General features: G+C 45.8%; 1 protein-coding gene across 1 annotated transcript in view; it reads right to left on the bottom strand.

Moving 5' to 3' along the window:
* Positions 1–19,792, bottom strand: part of cep162 (centrosomal protein 162) — a 139,982-nt gene that overhangs the window by 41,096 nt on the left and 79,094 nt on the right. The window contains exons 17-18 of the mRNA XM_067983879.1: positions 11,225–11,337; positions 4,935–5,049 (exon numbers count right to left, since the gene is read on the bottom strand). Of these exons, the coding sequence (XP_067839980.1) occupies positions 4,935–5,049; positions 11,225–11,337 (228 nt within the window). The remainder of the gene's footprint in view (positions 1–4,934; positions 5,050–11,224; positions 11,338–19,792) is intronic.

Below are 19,792 nucleotides of genomic sequence, written 5' to 3'. Positions count from 1 at the left end.
TCCTCTGGCACCACCCCCGTATCTAAGGGTGTTTGGAAGATTATGGCCAGTACCTCCACAATCTCCACCCTTACTTCCCTCAGCAACCTAGGATGCATCCCATCTGGACTGGGTGACTTATCTACTTTAAGTACAGCTAGCCTTTCTAGTACCGCTTCTTTAACAATTTTTAGCCCATCCGGTATCTGAACTATAACTTCCTTTACTGAGATTCTGGCAGCATCTTCTTCCTTGGTAAAGACAGATGCAAAGCACTCATTTAGTACCTCGGCCATCCCCTCTGCCTTCACGAGTAGATCTCCTTTATGGTCCCTAATCAGCCCCACCCCAACTCTTACTACCCATTTACATGCCTATAGAAGGCTTTTGGATTCCCTTTTATGTTGGCTGCCAGTCTATTCTCATATTCTCTCTTTGCCCCTCTTATTTCCTTTTTCACTTCCCCTCTGAACTTTCTATATTCTGCCTGGTTCTCACTTGTGTTATTAACCTGACATCTGTCATACGCCCCTTTTTTCCATTACATCTTACTCACCATCTCTTTTGTCATCCAGGGAGCTTTGGCTTTAGTTGCCCTGCCTTTCTGCCTTGTAGGAATGTGCCTAGACTGTACCCGAACCATCTCCTCTTTAAAGGCCGTCCACTGTTCAATTAAAGTTTTGATTCCAATTTACCCGGGCCAGATCTGTTCTCATCCCATTGAAATTGGCCCTCCTTCAATTGAGTATTTTTACTTTAGAGTGGTCCGTGTCTTTTTCCATAGCTAGTCTAAACCTTATGATACTATGATCCCTGCTCCCCCAGGCTCACCTCATTACCTAGAACCAAGTCCAGCAATGCCTCCTTCCTTGTTGGGCTGGAAACATAGTGGTTAAGAAAGTTATCCTGAACACATTTCAAAAATTCTTCCCCCTCTTTGCCCCTTATATTATTACTGTTATTCCAATCTTTATTAGGATAGTTGAAGTCCCCAATCTTTATTAGGATAGTTGAAGACTACTCTATAGCTTTTGCACCTCTCTATAATTTCCCTGCAAATTTGCTCCTCTATATCCTTCCCACTAGTTGGTGGCCTATAGAGTACACCCAGTAGTGTAATGGCACCTCTTTTATTTCTTAACTCTAACCAAATAGATTCTGTCCTTGACCCTTCCAGTACATCCTCTCTCCCCACCTCCTTTCTTTCCCTCCCTATCTTTCCTGAACACCTTGGGCCCGATTTTACCAGGGGTGCGGGTTCTCGGCGGGTGGGCCAGCGGGCGCGTTTTGAAATTAGTGGGTTTCCCGCGCGATCGTAGCAGGCAACACACTAATTGGAGCCACTTAACTGCACCTCCGGGTTCCACGCTGCTGATCTGCGCGTCGGGCGGGCTGCGCATGCGCAGTACGATCTGTCAGCTGGAGGCGCTCTATTTAAAGGGGCAGTCCTCCACTGACAGATGCTGCAACAAATTTGAAAACTTACAGCATGGAGCAGCCCAGGGGGAAGGCTGCTCCCAGTTTAATGATGCCTCACCCCAGGTATCAATACATGGGGTGAGGAGGAGGGGGAGGACAGAGATCTTCCACCCGGCGGGCAGGAGGAAGCGGCCTGCCTCTGCCACCAAAAAGGCCTGGCTCGAGGTGGCAGAGGAGGTCACCAGCCCCACTAACGTATCGCCCACCTGCATACAGTGAAGGAGGCGCTCCAATGACATCAGTAGGTCAGCCACAGTGAGAACACGTAGTCTTTCCCCTACACTCCGTCTGCCACAACACTGCCCCCACCCCACATCTCCTTCGGCACTGCCAACACTACTCTGTCACATCACCCCTCATACCCACTCAAACCCCATCCCCATCTTACCTGCACCTACTCACCTCGCGAGTACTCACCCCGCCACTAACACGCAACCCAACCCTCATACAATCTCATGGCTCTATCCCATACTCACCCTCTCGTGCATCTCTCTCACGGCCAGCCTCACTCAACCTGCCACCATCTGTGCTGCAGCCACAGGGCATGCATCACATATGTGCAGTAGGCAGCGTAAGGCAAACGTGCCGTGAGCATGAAGGGGATGCACAAGGGTGTTTGAGGGTTTGTCATGGGTGTTACCTATATTGAATATCCCCCCCCCCCACCTGTCAAATGGGCCTTTGCAGCTGCCACAGGCTGACAGCTCAACACGTCCATTCGACCTGGGAGTGTTTCCCCCAGTGTGTGAAACAGTCCCATGTTTATCCAAAATCACACAGTCCCTTAATCAGGTCAGTTAATGACCTGAACAAGCAAAGTAAATACTCTCAAGTGGCATCCCGCTGGCTTTAATTGCCTGCGGGATTCCCACCAGCGGGGGCTGCGCGTGCACGCCGGCGCGTCAGCGTGGAACCCGGAAGTGGGCGGGATCGAGGCGCGATCCGGTCCCGCTGCTCCATTTCGGGATTTTCGAGGCCCCCCCGCCGAGAACGCACCCGAGAGCGGGTGCTAAAATCGGGCCCCTTGTATCCAGGAATATTTAGTATCCAATCCTGCCCTCTTTTGAGCCAGGTCTCCGTTATTGCCACAACATCGTATTCCCATGTGGCTATTTGTGCCTGCAGCTCACCAACCTTATTCGCCACGCTTTGTGTGTTTACACCCATGCGCTGCAAACCAGTCTTAGACTTTCTTGTACTCTCTCAGTCTGATCTCACCTAATACTGTACTATTACTTGCTCTAGTGCTATCTTTCTCTCCGATCCTTTCTGCCCCTTGTTTCTCCTTTCCAATGCTACATCCTGTTGCCCATCCCCCTGCCAAATTAGTTTAAACCCCCCCTCCCCTCCCACCACAGCACCAGCGAACCTCCCCACGAGGACATTGGTCCCAGCTCTGTTGGGGTGCAACCATCCGGCCTGTACAGGTCCCACCTTCCCCAGAACTGGTCCCAATGCCCCAGGAATCTAAAGCGCACCCTCCTGCACCATCTCTCCAGCCACGCATTCATCTGCTCTATCCTCACTAGCGCGTGGCACCGAGAGTAATCTGGAGATTACTACCTTTGAGGTCCTGCTTCTTAATCTCTTTCCTAACTCCTTAAAATCTGCCTGCAGGATCTCATCCCTCTTTCTATCTATGTCGTTGGTACCGATATGGACCGCGACCTCTGGCTTTTCACCGGACAGTCTGGTGAACGGTCACTGAAAATATCCACAGCATGCATAATAGGAAAAAACAAGTGGGTTCTTGAAATATAAAGGAGTGGAATAATGGCACAGCTTTTAAATAATTTTCTGACTTTTCCTACCATTTAAGATGCCAAGAGCTAACTTGAGTAGGCCACACTAATACTACATTATTAAAGGTATAAAAGGTAGAAATAGTGCTGTGCAGGCAGAACATTTTTTATTCAACTTCAGAGAATTGGGAAATGGCCAATTTGATATTAAAGAAAGGTTATAAGCAGAAGTCTAAGAATTATAAACCTGTTCAGTTAATCAGTTGTTGGGAAATATTTCAAAGGGAAGCAATTCAAGAGCATTTAACAAAAGTAAAGCAAATAAATTCGGGCCTTTGTTGGAGGCTACCTTATCTCCAATCAACTATTACAGACCATTAAAAATGATTCCTTTGATCCTTTGGATATTTGGTGTGCAAGATCGCATTTATTTTTTGGCACTTGGTAGTTACACATCTCAATGTGATCATATGGCTTTTTCATCCATAATTGTCTCTATCACTTTTACAAACTGGTTTACTAGAACACCATCAAGCTAATGATTATTTCTTAATGGTGCTTTTCACACAATTGTCCCTCATTCTTGCATCATCTTGCAAAATTTGTCTTAGAAGGTCAGATAATTATGATGTAATATGTTTCTTGTTTTTATACTATTAATTTGTATGATTATATCTAGTATTCAGTCAGATGGCTTGCATATTAATGTCCGCTGTAAACCACCATTCATGTTCAAAAGCAGCAAATCATGTGTTAAGGGTTTGGTAGTAACTGAATCGTAATACTCTCCATTTGCCACCTTAACAACCTTTAGGTCAGTGTAATACTGCCAGCTGCACACTGGAAAATGAGTCTGATGACTCCCCTCCCAGGGGTTTTTCCTCCTCCCGCGTTAATGCGCTCAAAGGTCAGATTATGTTATACTGCTACTTTTGAATTGCTATGAAGCAGAAACGTCCTCTCATCAATGCTAAAGTGGTAATAAAACTAGTGACAGGGTGATTCATGCTTGGTTTTCTATTCCTCATTCACTTTTATATATTTGGAACTAGGCAGTTTTATACATTCTCACAAAATCAATTTGTTCTTGTGCTTTAAAATATTATTTTCATTTAGTGCCTACTATTATCATTCATGTTTCAATGTTAACAGCATTAGAAAAACCTAATAACAAAGAAAAAATGGAGAGTTTAAACACTTATCAAAATCACAAGTTACCAGGAGATAAAAAAATAAGACTGCCCTTTCTTGCAATCAGAACATCCAAAGATTAGTTTTCACACTGCTTCTATCTCCTAACCAATCAGAGCAGTTCTGATTACACTCTATTCAGTGGTCCCAATAATTTGTGGCCCCTTTGGTGAACTCCCGCTGTAATTTTGGCAGGAGTCCACCAGAAGAGCCACAAATTAGGCCGGTTCTGGCCTTGCACTGGGGTTTCTGGGATGGCCTGATAAGGGTGGATCCTCTGTCTATCCTAAACAAGGCCACTGGTGTAAAAGGGGACACGGCTAAGGGTGGGGACTCCTTATTTCAGGAGTTGCCACTTTCCTAGCCCTCAGTTGGACATGGCAGAGATCTGCCGAAACCAGACGTATCTACCTGCCAAACAATGGAAGTGGAGCCTCTTGTGGGATGCAGTCCAAAATCATGACCTAGACTCCCGAAGAAAAATGTCAATTTAAAAAAAAAATTCTGTGGCAATGTACATCATGTTTTGAGACAGGTACTTGCCTGTGTTGTTCTCAACTGTGAAAGCAGCTCAGTAATATTCTGATTGTTAATTTGCTCAGATAACTGTACATCGTGGACTGATGCTTGCTTCAGATTACTCTTGTTTGGCTGCTCCCTAATGAGGAAAACAACAAAACAATTAGCCTTTCTTTCCAAATGCAATGTCAAAAATGAAGGACTTGTTCCTTAGGATTTGCTTCAAATACTAAGTTAAACCTAGTCATTCTCACGCGATCACGGGTCAATTGGAGCCAATTGGCTTCCGGGTTTGCCGTTCGAAAGCTGCGCAGTGGGTGGACTGCGCACCCGCATCACAGGCTGTCAGCTGGAGGAGCTCTATTTAAAGGGGCGGTCCTCCAATGGCTGCTCCTGGAGCAAACACCCACACAGCACAATGGAGCAGCACAGGCAAAAGGCTGCTCCTAGATTTAGCGATACCTCACTCCAGGTGCTACTGAATGGGGTGAGGAGGAGGAGGGATGTCTTCTGCCCGGCGGACGGGAGGAAGTGGCCTGCCTCTGCCACCAAGAAGACCTGGCTCGAGGTGGCAGAGGACGTCACCAGCAGCAGCAACTTCTCCTGCACCTGGGTCCAGTGCAGGAAGCGTTTCAATGACCTAACTATGTCAGCCAAAGTGAGTACGCTTACCCATTCTCCTACATTTCGTCTTCCACATCACCGCCCCAACCCCACAACTCATTCTGCGCTGCCAACACTATATCACATCATTCATCACACCCACTTAAAGCTCATCCTCAACTTACCTGCGCTTCCTCAGCACTTCCTCACTTCCCCATTAGTCACCCCACCACTACCACTCAACCCAATCCTCACACAATGTCATGGCTCTGTCTCATACTCACCCTCTGATGAATCTCTTTCACGGTCAGCCGCACCCAAACCAATGCATTCATCGGTTGGCCACGTCACCATCACTCACTCACTCTTCTGTACTTTCTCCCCTTATAGAAGAAGACAGCACAGAATGCACGGTAGACAGTGAGGACTGGAGGGGGGCCGCAACAGATCGTCGTCCCAACAGATGCAGATCTGGAGGCGCTGGAGCTGAGCCACACCCTCGAGTGCCTGTCCATCAGGGGCGCCGAGACTGGCACCCGACGAACGTCTGGGGACAGAACTTTAACATTCATCACACATAATATGAATTGATGCTAACACGCCTTGCCATCTTCAGCACCTCAGAATGCTCATCGCAACATGACACATTTGTGATCGTGCTTAATATTGCCTTCTGTTCTCTTACAGAGCCTTCAGCGACCGTTGTGATGGCAGAGGGCGATTCCTCAGAGGACCTGCTGGCCTCTGAGGGTGCACCGTCTTAACTGAGCGAGCCATCCACCAGCGCAGATACACACACCTCAGTAGGTCCCAGTCCGCAGTTAGTTGGGTTGGCATCTGGTGACTTACCAACAGGTGAGCATGAGCAGACATTGGTGGCAGGGGCAGCTGTGGAGAGTCCGCATCAGTGGAAGCACTCCTCTCCAGGCTCTGCTCAGCTGGACACAGATGCTGAACCCTGGGGGCCATCCTTTAAAAGGAGAATGATCGAGGGGCAGCAGCACATTTGCAAGGTGCTGGAACAGGTGCTACGCGCACTCTCCACAATCGCGCAGAGGATGGAGGAGTCCAACTAGTGCATGAGTGGAATGGTGGCACAGGTACAGGAGGGGATCTCCGAGATACTGTCACAGGGACGTGAGGGCATCTCTGAGATAGTGTCACGGGTAAGTGCGGGAATGTCTGCAATGGAGGGAAGGCTAGCCTCCATGGAGCTTCAAGCACGGCTCACAAATGAGTCCATTCAGGCCCTGCCAACGGCCCTTCGGACTCAGGGTGAGCAACATTCTGCCGCCTTAAACAGGCAGGCAGATAGACTAGCACTGGCCTAACAAGGCTTCACACATGTCCTCCAAACTGTCGTCCAGCAAAGTGGTAGGAATGGGATGGGCCTGGCCCAGGAGAGGGATGATGGCGAAAGGGGACATGGAAGTGGGGACGCCACTCAATGCGCCCCCACGTCTCACCCATTGCCCCCCTCTCAACCAGTATCCGCAATGCTGCCCCCTCTCCAGGTGGTCGAGTCTGCCCCTGCACAGGTGCAGGTGGAGCAGTCTTTGGAGCGGCCCTCATGGGCACCAAAACCCAGAGGGCGTAGGCGCAAAGCATCTAATCGGTCAGGGCATGGACAAGAGCAACCTGTCACTACATCTGCTGCAGCCACAGGAGATGCACCACATAGAAGTAGTCAGAAGCAAAAGGCGAAGTTTTTGTAAGCACAAAGGGGATGCACAAGGGTGTTTGACGGTTGGTCATGTTTTTTTAAAATTTATATTTGCTTTTTGTTAAACTCACATTAAATATTATTATTGTCACCACTATTGCCATGTCTTGGCTATACTTGACTGGCTTCTGTAATAAGGCCCTTTCATGAGGTTCACCATGAACGCAGACACTTGATGCCACCCATTGGGTCACTCTACAGTGGGTGGACATGTAGCTGCAGGACTGTTTTCTGCAGGGAGGGAAGGGAGGCTGTCGTGGGCGCTGCTCTATCCAGGTGGTGTAAGGACTGGACTCTTCACACTGTCTGACATTAGGCAAACCGTTCACATATCAGTGACTCCCTGGCCTCACAAGCAGCCAGGTGAGCCGCTGCTCTGCCCATGGGTTGCTCCTGCTCGTCCTCCTCCGCCTCCTCAATGTGGGTGGCAGGTGTGGATGGGGCTTCCTCAAGCGGCACCCCTCTCTGTTGTGCCATGTTGTGCAGGGCACAACACACAACTATAATGCGTTCCACTCTGTCTGGTGTCTATTGAAGTGCTCTCCCAGAACGATCAAGGCACCTGAGGCGCATCTTGAGCAGCCCTATAGAAAGTTCAATTGAAGACCTGGTAGCGATGTGGCTGTCGTTATATTCTTGCTGTTGGTCAGTGATGGGGTTCCTCAGAGGTGTCATGAGCCACGTGTGCAGGGGGTATCCCTTCTCCCCAAGGAGCCAGCCCTTACGAGTGTTCGGTGCGTGGAAGAGGGGCAGGATGTTGGATTCCCGGAGGATGAAGGAATCATGGCAGCTGCCAAGGTATCTGACGCACAAGTGAAGGAATCTCTTGCGGTGGTCACAAACGAGCTGAGTGTTGATGGAGTGAAACCCCTTCCTGTTGATGAACAGTCCTGGCTCATGTGGAGGTGATCGTATTGCTAGATGGGTGCAATCGATTGCACCCTGCATCCCTGGGAAGCCAGCCACAGCGTGGAATCCCATTGCCCTCTCTGTCTGGCTGAGGTCGTCCATGGGGACGTTGACGTAGTGCGAGGCCCTGCAAAACAAGCCGTCAGTGACCTGCCTTCTGCAAGTATGCAAACAACTGAGAGGACTTGGTGGCACCCTGGAATGATTTGGAGGCGAAGAAATTGAGGGCAGTGGTGACTTTGACAGCGACAGATAAGGAGATGCTGCTCGGCCCAGCTGGAAGCAGCTCGGCATGAAAGAGGCTGCAGATGTCTGCGACTACCTAGCGACTGACTCTGAGCCTCCATATGCACCGCTCCTCAGAGAGGTCCAAGAAGCTGAGCCTCCGTCTGTAGACCTTGTTGTGAGGGTAGTGCCTCCTGCGACGTCGCTCTCTTTGTTGTTGCCCTTTGTGCTCTTGTGCAGGTGCCTGTGGCGCAGCACTGTGTTGTGGAGCTCCACGTGGCGGAGGTGGAACCTGTGCCTAGCGAGGCTGGTGATGTTGCTCGTCCTCGGATGTAGTGGTGAATGCAGCCATGGCGCACCCTATCCTGATGGTGTCAGTTTGAGGGGTCCACAAAGTAGCTAAATATGTTTGCACAGCAGAGTTTTGGGTGGAAAGTAAGAATTTTGAGTGAAAACACAAAGGACTTGCAGGCAAAACTTTGTCTGAAGTGACAGAATGCCCTGCTGCAATAAATGATGTTTTCTCCCCACCTGTCAAATTAGCATTTGCATCTCCCACTGGCTGATACACGTGTGTTGCAACAGGGAGTGTTTCTCACAGCACGGGAAACATGTTGAGGATGCTTCAACTTCGCATCCCTGCCAAAATGTCTAGTCAATCAAGTAGTTCAAGTACTTCAATTACCTGACAAACTATGCAAATTATCATCCCGCCGGCTTTAATTGCTGGTGGGACTCCCCCATTCGGGAGGCGCGCGTGCACCCGGACGTGTCACTGGAGAACCTGGAAGTCAGCGGGTTGGAGCTGGGCTCCGAACCCGTTCAGCATTTCAGCGATTTTCGGAGCCCCCCCCCACCCAATGCACCCGCTCCGTCACCCGAAAATCGGCCCGCACGTGTTCAAACCCCACTCCAGCATTGGATCACATCAGTTAGTGAAATAAAAATCTGGAAATAAAAAGCTGGTTTTAGTAAGGAGGGAGCAGGAGGCTGTCAGATCTAGTTTTCTTTTGTTATAAAAACTTTAGGAAAGAAAACCTGCTTTCCTTGCCAGTCTGGCCTATATGTGACTCCAGTCCCACATTGACGTGTGCTTGATTCAACTGCTCTCTGAAGTAGCCGAGCATGTCACTCAGTTTTATCAAACCAGGGCAACCAGGGATGGGCAATAAATGCTAGTCTTGCCAGGGTCGCATGATGAGAATGAATTTAAAAAAATGATAATTGCATATGTACAAGGCAGTGTCAATTCTCAGCAAGTCACATTGGTATTATATTATCTTTTAACCTTGTTAAGATGGCATGATATGCTTTTGTGCCAGTTTTACTCTCCCAGAAACTGCTGCAAAATGTCACACAGACAATATGGTGGCCTGCATTTTGAGCAGTCCTTTGAGCTTTAAGAAAACCGCACAGGTTTGTCATCAAGATTCAAGCCCATGGAATAAAGGGGGCAGTAGCAGCATGAATACAAGATTGGCTAAGTAACAGGAAGCAGAGAGTAGTGGTGAACAGTTGTTTATCAGACTGGAGGGAGGTGTACAATGGTGTTCCCCAGGGGTCTATACTAGGACAACTGCTTTTCTTGATATATATTAATGACTTGGACTTGGGTGTACAGGGCACAATTTCAAAATCTGCAGATGACACAAAACTTGGAAGGGTAGCAAACAGTGATAGACTTCAAGAGGATACTGACAGGCTGGTGGAATGGACGGACACGTGGCAGATGAAATTTAACGCAGAAAAATGCGAAGTGATACATTTCGGTAGAACGAACGAGGAGAGGCAATATAAACTAGAGGGCACAATTCTAAAAGGAGTACAGGATCAGAGAGATCTGAGGGTATATGTGCACAAATCGATGAAGGTGGCAGGGCAGGTTGAGAAAGCAGTTAAAAAAGCATACGGGATCCTGGGCTTTATACATTGAGGCAAAGAGGACAAAAGTAAGGAAGTCATGATGAACCTTTATAAAACACTGGTACGTCCACAACTGGAGTATTGTCTCCAATTCTGGGCACTACACTTTAGGACAGATGTGAAGGCCTTAGTGAGGGTGCAGAAAAGATTTAATAGAATGATTCCAGTGATGAGGGATTTTAGTTACATAGATAGACTGGAGAAGCTGGGGTTGTTCTCCTTGGAATAGAGAAGGTTGAGAGGAGATCTGATAGAGGTATTTAAAATCATGACGAGTCTAGACAGGGTAGATGGAAAGAAACTGTTCCCAATGGCGGAAAGGTCAAGAACCAGAGGACATAGATTTAAGGTGACTAGCAAAAGAACCAAAGATGACATGAGGAAAAACATTTTTACGCAGCGAGTGGTTAGGATCGGGAATGCACTGCCAGGGGGGTGGTGGAGGCAGATTTAATCATGGCCTTCAAAAGGGAACTGGATAAGTACTTGAAGGGAAAAAATTTGCAGGGCTACGGGGATAGGGCGGGAGTGTGGGACTAGCTGGATTGCTCTTGCATAGAACCAGCACGGACTCGATGGGCCAAATGGCCTCCTTCCGTGCTGTAACCTTTCTATGATTCTATATTCATAACTGCAACCCTTACCCCCTAACAAACGATAATCATTATGGGAAGTAAAAGGGCACTGAATAATCAGCTATCAAATATGTCATAATAGTAAACACGTGAAGCAACACAAATATAATGCAGATCTCCAAAACACAGATGAGGGGTGGCTTACAATAGCTTTCAGGAGTACTTTGCTGATACTGTTGAATAAGACTGTATGGCGTTGAAAGGTATTTGGCATCATTGGTTTAAACAGTCATTTAGGAATTGAGACCATTAATGCACACACAAACTTTTAAAAATAGCATATTTGAAGCCCTTACTTTAGGCGACGCATTTCAGCCATTAAGTGTTGAGTTTCTGTGAACATTTTCTCTTCATTTCTTTTATTAACGACCTGAAGCTCTTTTACCTGTGTGTAGAGTCTTTCATTTTCCTGAAATAATAAATGCACTTAAATGCATTAATAGAAAACATTCTTGTTACATCAAATGATCTGTAATTTATAAGCAAGTACAGGGCCAGGGAAAGTGGGGGCAGGAAAGGAACGAACGGGAGAGGCCAGTAAAAGAGTGGAGGGCAGGAATGATTACATGACAAAAGAGATGATGGTGCAAGGCAAAAGGAGATGATAATGAGACTAATATAGAAACATCTAACTGTTTTTTCCTGTAACTTGGAGTTCTGGCTAGGAACACGTGGGCATCAGAGCCTGGAGATTGGGTTTATAGATCACAAGGCAGGCAGGGCTTGGTTGCAATGACAGTTAGACACAAGGCAGGCGGGGCTTGGTTGCAATGACAGTTAGGCCAGGAGCATGGGGATTTGTTCTGGCTATAATCCTTTAACGGTCTTGTGCTCATCACGAACCAATCAGATCTCTGGGACACAATCTTTTTGTTTATATATAAATACTGTACAAATGAATTATTGCAATAAGAACATAAGAAATAGGAGCAGGAGTAGGCCATACAGACCCTCGAGCCTGCTCCGCCATTTAATAAGATCATGGCTGATCTTCGACCTCAATTCCACTTTCCCGCCCGATCCCCATATCCCTTGATGCCCCCAGAGTCCAAAAGTCTATCGATCTCAGCCTTGAATATACTCAACAATTCAGCAGCCACAGCCCTCTGGGATAGAGAATTCCAAAGATTTTCAACTCTGAGCACAGAAATTCCTCTTCATCTCAGTCTTAAATGGCCGACCCCTTATCCTGTGACTATGCCCTCTAGTTCTAGACTCTCTAGCCAGGGGAAACAACCTCTCAACATCTATCCTGTCAAGCCCCCTCAGAATCTTTTATGTTTCAATGAGATCACCTCTCATTCTTCTAAACTCCAAGAGTATAGGCCCATTCTACTCAATCTCTCCTCAAAGACAACCCTCTCATCCCAGGAATTAATCTAGTGAACCTTCGTTGCACCGCCTCTAAGGCAAATATATCCTTCCTTAGATAAGACGACCAAAACTGTACACAGTAGTCCAGGTGAGGTCTCACCAAAGCCCTGTACAATTGTAGTAAGACTTCCTCACTCTTGTACTCCAATCCCCTTGCAATAAAGGCCAACATGTCATTTGACTTCCTAATTGCTTGCTGTGCCTGCATGCTAACTTTTTGTGTTTCTTGTGTGCCCGGTGCCAGGGTTAAGGACATCTCCTCCGGGCTGGAGAAGAACTTGGAGGAGGGGGAGGATCCAGATGTCTTGGTCCACGTAGGTACCAACAACATAGGTAGGACTAAGAAACAGGTTCTGCTGAGAGACTTTGAGCAGCTAGGGACTAAATTAAAAAGCAGAACCAGAAACGTAATAATCTCTGGATTATTACCTGAGCCACAAGCAAATTGGCACAGGGTAAATCAGATCAGAGAGATGAATGTGTGGCTCAAAGATTGGTGTGGGAGAAGTGGGTTTCGATTCATGGGGCACTGGCACCAGTAGTGGGGAAAGAGAGAGCTGTTCAGTTGGGACAGACTACAACTGAAACATGCTGGGACCAGAGTTCTAGCGAATCGAATAACTAGGGAGGTAGATAGGGCTTTAAACTAAATAAGGGGGGGGGGGGGGATCCCGGTGGAGAGAAATCTAGAATGCTAAAGAGAAAAGACAAAGAAGCAGTGCAGGAAAGTGATTGGGGTAAGGATAAGCAGATTGTGTTAGGAAGGGACAGAGCGTACAAACAAAAGAGTGCACTAACAAATAGGGTCCAGGTAACAAAAAATGATAATAAAACAAATAGGGCCACAGTACAAAAAAATGTTAAGATGTCTAAAAATGTTAAAGAGACAGATCTAAAGGCACTGTATCTGAATGCACAAAGCATTCGTAATAAGGTAGACGAATTAACAGCTTAAATAGATGTAAACGTATATGATATAATTGCGATTACGGAGACATGGATGCAGGGTTACCAAGGCTGGGAGCTGAATATCCAAGGGTATTCGATATTTAGGAAGGACAGGCAAAAAGGAAAAGGAGGTGGGGTGGCATTGTTAGTAAAGGATGAAATCAGAGCAATAGTGAGAAAGGATATTGGCTCAGAAAATCAAGATGTAGAATCAGTCTGAGTGGAGTTAAGGAGCACCAAGGGGCAGAAAACACTGGTGGGAGTTGTCTATAGGCCTCCAAACAGTAGTGGTAATGTAGGGGATGGCATTAAACAGGAAATTAGAGATGCATGTAACAAGGGTACTACAGTAATCATGGGTGACTTAAATCTACAAATAGACTGGCCAAACCAAATTAGCAATAATACTGTGGAGGATGAATTCCTGGAGTGTGTACGAGATGGTTTTTTAGACTAGTACGTTGAGAAGCCAACCAGGGAACATGCAATCCGAGATTGGGTACTGTGCAATGAGAAGGGGTTAATTAATAATCTTGTTGTGCGGGGTTCTTTAGGGAAGAGTGACCATAACATGACAGACGTCTTCATTAAGATGGAAAGTGAAGTAGTCCAATCCGAAACTAGGGTCCTAAATCTAAACAAAGGAAACTACGAAGGTACGAGGAGTGAGTTGGCTATGATAGATTGGGAAGCTTCATTAAAAGGCATGACGGTGAATAGGCAATGGCTAACATTTAAGAAACGAATGCATGAATTGCAACAATTATGCATTCCTTTCTGGAGCAAAAACAAAAGGAAAAGCGGCCCAACCGTGGCTAACCAAAGAAATTAAGGATAGTATTAGATCCAGAGGAGTCATATAAAGTTGCCAGAAAAGGTAGCAAGCCTGAGGAGTGGGAGCAGTTTAGAATTCAGCAAAAAAGGACCAAGAGATTGATTAAGTGGGGAAAAATGGAGTATGAGAGTAAACTTGCAAGGAACATAAAAGCTTCTACAAGTATGTAAAAAGAAAAAGATTAGTGAAGACAAATGTAGGTCCCTTACAGTCAGAAATGGGAGAATTTATAATGGGGAACACGGAAATGGCAGAGCAATTAAACAAATACTCTTCACGGAAGAGGACACAAATAACTTCCCAGGAATGCTAGGGAACCAAGGGATTAGTGAGAAGGAGGAATTAAAGGAAATTAGTATTAGTAAAAAAATAGTGCTGGAGAAATTAATGGGACTGAAAGCCGATAAGTCCAGAGGGCCTGATAATCTGCATCCCAGAGTACTAAAAGAGGTAGCCATGGAAATAGTGGATGCATTAGTTGTCATCTTCCAAAATTCTATAGATTATGGAACAGTTCCTGCAGATTGGAGGGTGGTAAATGTAACCCCACTATTTAAAAAAGGAGGGAGAGAGAAAACAGGGAACTACAGACCGGTTAGCCTAACATCAGTAGTAGGGAAAATGCTAGAGTCTATTATAAAGGATGTGATAACAGGACACTTAGAAAATATCAACAGGATTAGACAAAGTCAACATGGATTTATGAAAGGGAAATCATGTTTGACAAACCTACTGGAGCTTTTTGAGGATGTAACTGATAGAATAGATAAGGGAGAACCAGTGAATGTGGTTTATTTGGATTTTCAGAAGGCCTTTGATAAAGTCCCACATAAGAGGTTAGTGTGCAAAATTAAAGCACATGAGATTGGGGGTAATATACTGGTATGGACTGAAAATTGGTTAACAGACAGGAAACGGAGAGTAGGAATAAATAGGTCTTTTTCGGGGTGGCAGGCGGTGACTAGTGGGGTACCGTAGGGATCAGTGCTTGGGCCCCAGCTATTCACAATATATATCAATGATTTGGATGAGGGAACCAAATGTAATATTTCCAAGTTTGCTGACGACACAAAACTAGGTGGGATTGTGAGTTGTGAGGAGAATGCAAAGAGGCTTCAATGTGATTTAGACAAGTTGAGCGGGTGGGCAAATACATGGCAGATGCAGTATAATGTGGATAAATGTGAAGTTATCCACTTCGGAAGGAAAAACAGAAAGGCAGAGTATTATTTAAATGGTGATAGATTGGGAAATGTTGATGTACAAAGGGACCTGGGTGTCCTTGTACACCAGTCACTGAAAGCAAACATACAGGTGCAGCAAGGCAAATGTTAGGAAGGCAAATGGTATGTTGGTCTTCAATGCAAGAAGATTTGAGTACAGGAGCGAGGATGTCTTACTGCAGTTATACAGGGCCTTGGTGAGACCACACCTGGAGTATTGTGTGCAGTTTTGGTCTCCTTACCTAAGAAAGGATATACTTGCCATAGAGGGAGTGCAGCGAAGGTTCACCAGACTGATTCCTGGGATGGCAGGACTGTCGTATGAGAAGAGATTGGGTCGACTCGGTCTGTATTCATTCAAATTTAGAAGAATGAGAGAGGATCCCATTGAAACATATAAAATTCTGACAGGGCTAGACAGACTGGATGCAGGGAGGATTTTCCCCTAGCTGGGGGGGGTCTAGAACGAGAGGTCACAGGATACGTGGTAGGACATTTAGGACTGGGATGAGGAGAAATTTCTTCACTCAGAGGGTGGTGAACCTGTGGAATTCTCTACCACAGAAGACTGTGGAGGCCAAGTCACTGAATATATTTAAGAAGCAGCTAGATAGATTTCTAGACACAAAAGGCATCAAGGGAGAGAGCGGGAATATGGTATTGAGGTAGAGGATCAGCCACGATCATTTTGAATGCTGGAGCAGGCTCAAATGGCCTACGCCTGCTCCTATTTTCGATGTTTCTATGTCTGTACAAGGACACCCAAGTCTCTCTGAACACCAAAATTTAATAGTTTCACACCATTTAAAAAATATTCTGTTTTTCTATTCTAACTACCAAACTGAATAACCTCACATTTCCCCACATTATACTCCATCTACCAACTTCTTGGCCACTCACCTAACCTGTCTATATCCCTTTGCAAATTTTTTGTGTTCTCCTCACAGCTTACTTTCCCACCTAGCTTTGTATTGTCAGTAAACTTGGATACATTACACTCGGTTCCGTCATCCAAGTCATTAATATAGATTGTAAATAGCTGGGGCCCAAGCACTGATCCTTGCGGCACCCCACTAGTTACAACCTGCCAACCTGAAAATGACCTGTTTATCCCTACTCTGTTTTCTGTCCATTAACCAATCCTCTATCCATGTCAATATATTGCCCCAACCCCATGAGCCCTTATCTTGTGTAACAACCTTCACGTGGCAACTTATCGAATGCCTTTTGAAAATCCAAATATACTACATCCACCAGTTCCCCTTTACCTACCCTGCTAGTTACATCCTCAAAATACTGTAATAATTTTTTTTATTCGTTCATGGGATGTGGGCGTCGCTGGCGAGGCCGGCATTTATTGCCCATCCCTAACTGCCCTTGAGAAAGTGGTGGTGAGCCGCCTTCTTGAACTGCTGCAGTCCGTGTGGTGAAGGTTCTCCCACAGTGCTGTTAGGAAAGGAGTTCCAGGATTTTGACCCAGCGACGATGAAGGAACGGCGATATATTTCCAAGTCAGGATGGTGTGTGACTTGGAGGGGAACGTGCAGATGGTGTTGTTCCCATGTGTCTGCTGCTCTTGTCCTTCTAGGTGGTAGAGGTCGCATGTTTGGGAGATGATGTTGAAGAAGTCTTGGCGAGTTGCTGCAGTGCATCCTGTGGATGGTACACACTGCAGCCACTGTACGCCGGTGGTGAAGGGAGTGAATGTTTAGGGTGGTGGATGGGGTGCCAATCAAGCGGGCTGCTTTGTCCTGGATGGTGTCGAGCTTTTTAAGTGTTGTTGGAGCTGCACTCATCCAGGCAAGTGGAGAGTATTCCATCACACTCCTGAATTGTGCCTTGTAGATGGTGGAAAGGCTTTGGGGAGTCAGGAGGTGAGTCACTTGCCGCAGAATACCCAACCTCTGACCTGCTCTTGTAGCCACAGTATTTATATAGCTGGTCCAGTTAAGCTTCTGGTCAATGGTGACCCCCAGCTGGTGGGGGATTCGGCGATGATAATGCCGTTGAATGACATGGGGAGGTGGTTCGACTCTCTCTTGTTGGAGATGGTCATTCCCTGGCATTTGTCTGGCGCGAATCTTACTTGTCGCTTATGAGCCCAAGCCTGGATGTTGTCTAGGTCTTGCTGCACGCAGGCTCGGACTTCATCATTATTTGAGGGGTTGCGAATGGAACTGAACACTGTGCAATCATCAGCGAACATCCCCATTTCTAACCTTATGATGGAGGGAAGGTCATTGATGATGCAGCTGAAGATGGTTGGGCCTAGGACACTGCCCTGAGGAACTCCTGCAGCAATGTCGTGGGGCTGAGAAGATTGGCCTCCAACAACCACTACCATCTTCCTTTGTGCTAGGTATGACTCCAGCCACTGGAGAGTTTTCCCCCGGATTCCCATTGACTTCAATTTTACTCGGGCTCCTTGGTGCCGCACTCAGTCAAATGCTGCCTTGATGTCAAGGGTAGTCACTCTCACCTCACCTCTGGAATTCAGCTCTTTTGTCCATGTTTGGACCAAGGCTGTAATGTGGTCTGGAGCAGAGTGGTCCTGGCGGAACCCAAACTGAGCATCGGTGAGCAGGTTATTGGTAAGTAAGTGCCACTTGATAGCACTGTTGACGACACCTTCCATCACTTTGCTGATGATTGAGAGTAGGCTGATGGTGTGGTAATTGGCCGGATTGGATTTGTCCTGCTTTTTGTGGATAGGACATACCTGGGCAATTTTCCACATTGTTGGGTAGATGCCAGTGTTGTAGCTGTACTGGAACAGTTTGGCTGGAGGCGCGGCCAGTTCTGGAGCACAAGTCTTCAGCACTACAGCCGGGATGTTGTCGGGGCCCATAGCCTTTGCTGTATCCAGTGCACTCAGCCATTTCTTGATATCACGTGGAGTGAATCGATTTGACACAGACGAATTCCCTTTCATAAAACCGTGTTGACTCTGCCTCATCATATTATGATATTCTAAGTGCCCTGTTACCACTTCCTTAATAACGGATTCCAGCATTTTCCCGACAACTGATGTCAGGCAACTGGCCTGTAGTTCCCTGTTTTCTCTCTCCCTCCTTTCTTGAATAGCAGGGTTACATTTGCTACCTTCCAATCCGCTGGGACTGTTCTAGAATCTAGGTAATTTTGCAAGATCATAACCAATGCATCCACTATCTCTGCTGCCACCACTTTTAGAACCCTAGGATGTAGGCCTCAGGTCCAGGGGATTTATCAGCTTTTAGTCCCATTACTTTCTCCAGAATTTTCTCTACTGATATTAATTACTTTAAGTTCCTCACTTTCATTAGCCCCTTGGTTCCCCACTATTTCTGGTATGCTTTTTGTATCTTCTATTGTGAAGGCAGAAAAAAAAAATTGGTTTAACATCTCTGCCATTTCCTTATTCCCCATTATAATTTCTCCTGTCTCAGCCTCTAAGGGTCCAACATTAACTTTTACTACTCTCTTCCTTTTTACATACTTGTAGAACCTCTTACAATCCGTTTTTATATTTTTTGCTACTTTACTTTCATATTCCATTTTCTCCCTTTTTTCAATTTTTTGGTCATCCTTTGCTGGTTTCTAAAACTCTCCCAATCCTTAGGCTTACTACTCTTCTTGGCAATATTACAGGCCTCTTCTTTTAATCTAATACTATTCTTAACTTCTTTAGTTAGCCATGAATGAATCACTTACCTCTTTGGAGTTTTTATTTTTCAACGGAATGTATATTCGTCGAGAATATTGAAAATTTTCTTTAAATGACAGCCATTGCTTATCTACCGTCATACTTTTTAATATAATTTCCCAATCTACCTTAGCCAACTCACCCCTCATACCTATGTAACTGGCTTTATTTAAGTTTATGTTTCTAGTTTTGGTCTTAAGTACGTCACTCTCAAACTCAATGTGAAATTATCTCATATTATGATCACTCTTCCCCAGAGGGTCTTTTACTGTGAGATTACTAATTAAACCTGTCTCATTATACAATACAAGATCTAAAATAACCTGTTCTCTGGTTGGTTCCATGACGTATTGCAGGAAACTGTCTGAAATACATTCCATGAATTATTACAATATTACAAAATGATAAAAACACTCAATAGCTAAATAAATATTGTTTTACATATACTATACTCCAAAAGGCGATTACATAATTATAAACTATATAAATATCTAATGGATGAATGATTCCGATATTATAAATGCAAATCGGTTTGGGAGAGTATAGGAAGCAGGGCAAAAATTAGATTCAGTCCCGGACCTGGGTATAATGCAGAACAGGTGAGTCCAAGAGAAGGGGAAGGTCTGCTCTTGAAACAGGAGAGAATGTGAATGTTGAGGTTAAGGACACCGTGAGGAGCATGTGAGAAGTAACAAGATAGGACAGTGAAGCTTGTCATTTGAAGTTCCTGAAGAGGACTTCAGTAGTCTTAAGGCAGTAAGGTGGAGGGAAGAATAGGGCACGTTATTTTCTTCACGTA

The sequence above is a fragment of the Heptranchias perlo genome, chromosome 5, assembly GCF_035084215.1.
Source record: "Heptranchias perlo isolate sHepPer1 chromosome 5, sHepPer1.hap1, whole genome shotgun sequence".
Lineage (NCBI taxonomy): Eukaryota > Metazoa > Chordata > Chondrichthyes > Hexanchiformes > Hexanchidae > Heptranchias > Heptranchias perlo.
The sequence above is the reverse complement of the archived record's forward strand: the minus strand, read 5'-3'. Positions and strand labels throughout refer to the sequence as shown.